The sequence below is a fragment of the Lutjanus erythropterus genome, chromosome 14 (genome assembly GCF_056507025.1).
Source record: "Lutjanus erythropterus isolate fLutEry1 chromosome 14, fLutEry1.hap2, whole genome shotgun sequence".
Classification (NCBI taxonomy): Eukaryota; Metazoa; Chordata; class Actinopteri; order Lutjaniformes; family Lutjanidae; genus Lutjanus; species Lutjanus erythropterus.
In genome coordinates, this window is record NC_139330.1 from 34,095,418 (window position 1) to 34,103,745 (window position 8,328).

The 8,328-nt window shown below is 35.7% G+C and overlaps 1 protein-coding gene across 1 annotated transcript; it reads right to left on the reverse strand.

Annotated features, from left to right (window-relative positions):
* Positions 1-1,502: 1,502 nt before the first annotated feature.
* Positions 1,503-6,998, reverse strand: LOC146315859 (uncharacterized). The gene is made up of 4 exons (XM_084735617.1): positions 6,587-6,998; positions 3,519-3,742; positions 3,273-3,432; positions 1,503-3,127 (listed from the first exon to the last, which is right to left on the reverse strand). Exons 1-4 carry the CDS (start codon positions 6,867-6,869, stop codon positions 2,901-2,903), a joined length of 894 nt encoding a protein of 297 aa, XP_084591743.1. The 5' UTR covers positions 6,870-6,998; the 3' UTR covers positions 1,503-2,900.
* Positions 6,999-8,328: the final 1,330 nt, after the last annotated feature.

An 8,328-nucleotide genomic window follows, 5' to 3' on the forward strand; every position in this document is an offset into this window, starting at 1 on the left:
ATTATGTTCTATTTGTTTTTGTAAACCACTTGACGGTGCTGAGTGTTCTCATGTTCATCATGTGGCTCATGTGGCTACGTTTCATATATTTTCTAATACCATGATAAAAACTCAGTCCTGTTACTTTAAGTCCTCTTGTTAAAAGCAGCAATCTTGCATTAAAAACCTTGTAAAAAATAAATAAATAAATAAATAAATAAAATAAAATTGCCTGAGTTTGACCATCACACTAGTAAATAGTGTTATTAGATACAGAGCTGAAAATAAGATAAAGGACTAAGTTTAATTCTTTATATTTACAAGATACAATTATCATAGTAGAAAAAACGCAGGTGTAACTAATAAACTTGCAGTCTGAACTAATAAATGTAGTCATTTGGCAGATGCTCTTATCCATAATAAGGTACAAATGAGGTACAATCCAAGCCAAGACATTAAAGTGTGACACTGAGTCAGGTTGCACAACCTGAAAGGACCCTGAAGGTGAAGCAGCTAAATGGAATTCAGCAATTATTCATTTTATTGTTTACACCTGTGTTTTTACTATCGTGACATGTCGAAGGGAAAAAAGCTTGTTGTGGAATCATACCTGTGTAACAACAATGAAGCACAAAGGAGAAGTGAATGAATGTAACTGCTGACTGAACACAACAATGACCCATAGTCATCCAAAAATAGTAACAACATGAATGTGTATTTCTTCTTGAGAATTAGACAAAAGCAAGACACATTGTTCCAAAGTGTTAAAATACAAACCTTCTCCTGACTCATAAAAAAAAAATCACACAGACTCAGATTTCTTAGTTCAGCTTAGTTTATACTCAAAAACACATTTACATAGAATCAGTTGAGTTTCTTTCACTCTGACATCAAGAACTGAAACTGACCTAAAAACACAACTGATTCATCCTTTAAATATAATCAATATACAGTACATTAACAAGTAAGAATATTAGAACTGAGGCACCATAAAGCATCATAAAGACATATATTTTACAAGCTTATAGTCATTTTCCTGGCTAGTCAACTCAACTCGTGGTAAATATACAAAAAGGCCATGTTATAAGGCGATCATTAACATGTACGTTAACAGCATCAGTTTCTACGGAAGCTGAGAATGGCCATACTAGCGATAATTTTTTGAATGACGTTGATAAGATCCCAAGATAATTATTTTGTTTTCTCACAATAACTGGTTATTTATCTCAAGAAAACAAGAGGCAGATTTCTCGAGATCATTTACCACGAGAACACAGTCACCAAAGTGTTGTCACCTGTGAAGCTGCAGACGGTTAAATGATGAGGACTGACGTGAATGTTCTCTCTAACACAGAGACACAGTGTGTACATGTACATGTGTGTACATGTGTGTGATCTCGATGACAGTACAGTCTGATGTGATGATCAATAATGGGCACTCCATCTGATTATCTTGTTATCTTGAGATAACAAAGTCTTCTTGTTGTTCTTGTTTTCTTGAGATCACAAGATCAATTTAAAAAAACAAGCTACATTATCTTGAGATAATGAGATTTGTTATCTCACGATAACTAAATCTTTAACCTGTTATCATGAGAAAACAATAATTCATTTGTGATCTTGAGATAAGAAAATAATTGACCTATCATCCTGGAAAAAACAAGCTTCTTATCTCAAAATAACAAAATAATTAACCCCTTACCATGAGAAAAGAGAACTAAATAATTAACCTGTTATTGTGAGAAAACAAACTTTATCTTAAGATAACTACATGCTTACTCTATTATTGTGAGAAAACAAGCTTTGTTATCTTAAAAAAAAATTTTTTTTAACTTGATATCAAGAGAAAATGAGCTTCGTTATCTCATGATAACTAAATCATTTACCTGTTATCATGAGAAAATAAGCCTTGTTATCTTGAGATAACAAAATAATTAACTTGTGATCCTGAGATAAGAAAATAATTGACTTATTATCAAGAAAAAAATAAGCTTGTTATCTTAAGATAATGAAATAATTAACTTGTGATCTCAAGATAATCAAATAAACCTATTATCACAAGAAAACAAGCATTGTTATCTTGAGATAACAAACTTGTTAACTCCTGAAATCGAAATACAAATAACTCCAAGTATGGCAGCTCTTGGCTTCCGTACTTCTTCAACACACATCATGTTTCTTCTTCAAAGCAACTATATTCTTACAAGCTTAAACAAAGTTAGCTTCAGGAACCTTCAGTAGGGTTACAAAATTACATCAGGGAACAAAATATTCTTGGTGTACAAGAAAATCATCCAAATATATAGACTAAATATATCCATTCATAAACAGAGGCTGATGTGCACTGACCAGTATGTTCAAAAGAAAAACTGCAGCTTTCATTCAGTTTTGAAGTGAAGCTCTGAAAGGCACACCATTGCCAGGTTTTCTGTCTGTAACACGACTCGCTGAAGTGGAGAAAATGTCTCCTCATTCAGCTCTTTAAAGCCCATATTTGCACTTAGCTAGAGAAAATATACAGAGGTGTTTTTAAGAAAAGACAAGTTATCATAACAGCAATCTTTTCATGCACAATATGGGTCTTATGGATATATGTACCAGAATGGACACCCTAATCTTTAGGTGTCTTTAGATAACTAATACATGAGATAAAAGTCATTATTGCACGGCTTTGTTTAATACTTGATTCTGATTTTTACTGCAGCATTCTAAGGTCTGTTATCTCTGTATAATAGACCATCACTATGAAGAACAGACCATTGCTATGGATGCAGTTCTGATCATAGACTCTAGAGAACAATAAGGTCATTTTAAAATCAATATTTTGTGTCAGATTATTGATTTTTTTTTGGTAAGTAATCACGTAATAAGCAGGGTGATGTACAGTCAGTGTGTACAGTCCTGCTTCACCCTGTCAGGGTTTATTTCACAATAATGACCTGCTCACTGTCGTTATCCCTCACATGTGTGCAGCTTTGGTTCAAACTCAGACCACTTTCCACAGGATCTGGAAAGTCCACAGGAGGTTTGCAGAAGCGGCGGCCGGAGCCTCCCTGTCTGAACGGAGCAAACCGCAGCCATTTCTTCACCACTACAGCGTACTGGTGATGCGTCGCCTCCTTACCCACCGGCGTTCGTTTCAGAGCACCTGAGGGGTGAAGCTGGAGATTATTCTTATTCACATACTTAGGATTCTTATTAAACCTTAAGCATCACTTCTGTTTCCTGCTGAGACTCTTCAGTAAAGTCTGTCTTATCTTAGATTTAGTAGTTTCACTAGTATGTGTACTTACGAAACAGAACCCCTTGCAGACGAGTGTTCCTGAAGCTCCTCTTCTGTCCGCGGCCCACCCAATTAAGCTCAGAACCGACAGCGAATGAAAGCACAGCTTGCATAAGACGTCTCACTGCATCATCGACGGTTGCCCCGCCCATCAGTGACAGGTAAGACACCTTGAATTTGGACAAGGCACCAACATCAGTTTCACACAGGCCTCAAAAGCATGACATCACACGAAAAACGGCGCCATTTGTGCTACCATTCTCTTCTGCACTCTCGGGTCCTCCAGGTGTCTCTCCATCTCGTCCAGCTGCTCCAGGGTCATCACGGGGAGGTCCATGTCCAGAGCCTCCACGTCCTCTTCCTCGTAGCTGCTCTGACCCTGTAGCTGGGCCTGGAGGTCCCTCAGCACCGCCCACTGCCTCTGCTGCTCCTCTTTGATCTCCACCAGCAGGGAGATGATCTTCCGATGAGCCGCCGTCTCTAGAGAGGAGGAAGATGACAGGGTGGTGAACGAGTAAGGCAGGGTTATTTATATAACACCATTCAGACACAAGGCAACTCAAAGTGCTTCACGGGAGCATAGACATACATTAAAACATTAAAAGAACATTAAATGAGCTGACAGTTTCAGGAATTCAGGAAGTTTGTCCCACAGCTGAGCAGCAGAGAAACTAAAGTCTGCTTCATCTCGCTTGTTTTGATCCTGAGGACACTGAGTGGACCTGTTCCAGATGATCGAGGGGTCTGACTGCTTCATAATGTAAAAGTCATGGTTCAGGTTTGACCAGGCTCGAAGACGAGCGTCATGTGACATTTAGCCTCTCTGACTGGGATGTTTTCTGAAGAACGGGATGCTGATGACATGACACAGAGCAGAAGTTGAGTAGAACTGAATCAAGTTCAATGAAACTAGAATGTCATCAAGTTATTATCAAATGATCAAAGCCCTAATTTAGTTTCATGACGTATAATGATGGCAACAGTTCTTAATATCAATTAAATTTTTATCATTATCTGTCACACATTGGAATTTATTAATACCAATTCAAAGAGGTACATATATACAGAACATTAACATACATTTTTTATATATTTACATAAACCAACAACGTCTATATGTTAAAATATTTCTTAATGCTGTTACCTCAAGATGACAAGTTAATTATCTCATTATCTTGAGATTAAAAAAAGATCATTTTCTCATGATAACAGGTACATATATCACATTATCTCGAGAAAATCAAAGGACAGTTTTGACAGAATTTATCTCATCAAAAAATAAATTTTTAATACGGCTATTATCAGCTTCCATCATTAGCATTGAAGCTAATAACTGAAATAAATAGATAATACTATAAAAAATAAAATGAAAGACATAAAATGAATAGTGACTAATGCTAAAAATCAGGCCTAAATTATTTTAAAATTAATTAATAGAACTGAATTAATGTTATAAAAATAGGATATAGCTCAAGGCGTGTTAGACAGTTAGTAGACACTGATATAAGGCAAAATAGAAGTGAATGTACAGAGAAAATAAGAGGAAATAGCCTCGTGTTTTGATAATAGCAGAAACCGTAGCCTACAACAGTGGTTCCTAAATAATGTGCTGTGATACAACATTTTTTTAATGAATTTGTAATTTACTATATTAGTATTTTGTACTCATAATGTCCCAAAAAATACCTAAAACCCATTAAAAGTCCTGATTGGTTGACACCTAATACTTTTTTCCCACATGCACACTGACTGACCAGTGTCCTGATGTTTTGGCTCATCTGTTCGGTGTGCCTTGGAAAACCACTGGCCTACAATACGACACATTACTGCTTTCAGCTTTAAATTATGAAATGCCATTGAAGTCATTATTAAATAAAAATTAAATTAAAATTAAAATCAATAAATATGCACATGAAATACCCTAGTTCCTAAAAAGTTGGGATGTTGTGTAAAAGTAAATAAAAACAGAATGCAATGATTTGCAAAAACTTTGACATATATTCAATTGAATACAGTGCAAAGACAAAATATTTAATGTTCAAATTGATTTACTTTATTGTTTGTTTTATACGTACACTCTTTCTGAATTTGATGCCTGCAACATGTCCCAAAAAAGTTGTGACAAGAGCCTGTTTACCACTGTGTTACATCACCTTTTCTTTAAACAACACTCAGTGTTTGTGAACTGAGGACACTTATTTTGAAGTTAAAATGAAATTCTTTCTCATTCTTGTTTGATATATGACTTCAGGTGCTCAACAGTCCGGGGTCTCTGTTGTCATATTTTGTGTTTCATAATGCTCCACACATTTTCAATAGGAGACAGGTCTGGACTGCAGGCAGGACAGTCTAGTACCTGAACTCTTTTACTATGAAGACACGCTGTTGGAACATGTGGACAATGTGTCTTGGCATCATGTGGCTGAAATAAGCAGGGACGTCTCTGAGAAAGACGTTGTCTGGATGGCAGCATTTGTCGCTCCAAAACCTGTATGAACCTGTAAGCATTAATGTGGCCTTCACAGATGTGACAGTTACCCATGATGCCACTGGGCACTAACACAACCCCATACCATCACAGATGTCTTTCTCTTTGCATGGTAGAGTCTTAACTTGCATTTGTAGCTGTAGTGACAAACTGTGTTTACTGACAAGTGTTCCTGAGCTCATGTAGTATCTTTTATACAATGATGTGGAGTTTTAATGCAGTGCTGCCTGAGGGGTCAAAGGTCATAGAAATTCAGTGTTGGTTTTCAGCCTTGCCTCTTACGTGCAGAGATTTCTCTGGATTCTCTGAATCCTTTAATGATATTATGGATTGTAGATGGTGAAACCTCTAAGTTCCTGCAGTTTGTGTTGACAATTATTGTTCTTAAACTGTAGGACAAAGTTTTTCATTAAGTGGTGAACCTCATGGCTGCTCCATCCATGCTTGTGAACGACTGAACCTCAGCTGAAATAAATATGCAATTATAAAATAAGGCTCCCTGGATATAAATAAAAATTGTCCTTTGAAAAATGTACTTAAAGAAAAAAAATTATTTAGTTAGTTATGTAGTTAACTCTTGATTCATTTCGATTCATTTATATTTACATCTTTTATACTCATCGCCTCATGTCAGGGATCAATTTCATAGCCATATGTATTTAATATTGATTCAAACGGCATTCCATATAACTTAAAAAGCAATAATGTTCATGTGCATTAAACAAGTTTGATTTTTCTGGTTTAATGGCTGACATTAACTTTATTATCCTTCTTCCTGACAGACCATTTAAACAAATTCAAAGTGTCAGTGTGGTTGAATAAATCCTCTCTGGTACCTGTGGACGGGGCAGGGAGGAACTTGTCAGTGGCTGCGGGGCTAGAGGCGGAGGAGAGCGGCGGCTCCACACTGAAGCCCACGTCTCCTCGCCGGGACTCGTCTTTGAGCTCCTCCCCGGAGCGTCTGGAGCCGTGTTCGGTCAGACTGTGCATCTCCTCGGACACAGCAGACAGCCTCTGCTGGAGGGTCTCCAGAGCTATGTCTGCCATGTGTTTGTTCACAAACCCCTCCACCCGCCGCTGCATCGCCCAGTCCTCACTGTCTCCATTAACGTGCTCCATCGAAGTTTATTGAGTGTGAAGCGATAAAACGTTCCGGAAATCCTTCCTGAACCTTCCGACAACGTTTGTTTCAGCGCTTCGAGACAGGGAAGAAGCGGAAGTTGTTCTAAAACAGAAATTTCCAGGGCACGATATCACGTTGCACTAACGTCACCCAAATGTTGAAATAACATTGGGAGCAGCTGCGGAACTACATTTCCCAGAAGGCAACCGGCTCACCGACGTTAGGAGTTCTCTTAATGTTTAAATTTTTAAACTTTGCTTATGTTACGTTTACTGAAGCATAATTTATGGTTAATTTACATTTTGTTATACTCAACTTATTTTATTTTGTGCCTTTTTTGTTGTCTATGTGTTTTGTATCTCTTATACTGTTTGTGAGTATAAGTTCTCGATATTTGCTTTTGGCATATTTGTACATTACGTGTTTAAACAATAAAAAAGATAATATTAAAACTGTTATCCTAACAAATACATCTCTGTGCTGTCTGACTGACAGTCATTATCCATTATCTAATCGTAAGAAGGTATATTGGCATAAGGGAAAAATTAATTTTACATTTTAAATTTAAATACTTTAAAATAGAAAAAGAAATCAATTTCAAGAATAAAGTCAAAATGTTGAGAATAAAGGCTACCATTCTGGCTTCATTTGAGAAACAGTATTTCAACTTTATCTTGAAATTTTGACTTTACACCCAGCATTTCAGTTATTCAGACAAAAAAAAAAAAAAAAAAAAAAATCTAATTTTTGAAAACTTATTTTTATGAAAAGGCTTTTATATTTTTTAAATCTTAATCCTTAACTATTGAGTTATACTGTCCTTAAATATTTTTAAGTGTTATTGCAAAAATTGTTATACAGTTGAGTTTACCCATGGTATTATATGTGTGGTTTTTAATTATCCATTGTTTTTAAGTTTAATTCCTCTTTTATTCCTATGTTTGATTTTATTAATTACTGGCTATTTTATTGTTGTGTTTGTAGCACTTTGTAAAGCTGGTTTTGATAAGTGCTATACAAATAAACTTTATTATTATTCTGGCAAATTAACTCATATTTATAGTGCATATTTTTATGTTAAAAATAAAGTCTGACTTTCAGACATTTAGGGCCAGACATAAGAAAAAAGTAAATCCAATTTATTTTTTTTTTATTTATTTTAAAATGAAGCTGAAATACCATTTTAACTTTATTCTCAAAATGTAAAAAAAATAAAAAAATAAAAAATCTATTTCGTCTCATTTTTCCCCTTATGACAGGCCCCAATACTCTTCCATATATTTCAGTTTCTTCACAGACATATAGAGCTAATTATTTCAATACCAACTGACATGAGGGTTGGTTGTCTGTTTGGAGTAAATAGTACAATTTCTCCACTGCATCTGACTTCCACTACTGTGGAGCTGAAAAAAGAAACAGATAGCAGTAATAACAATTTGACACAAAAATAGGAAA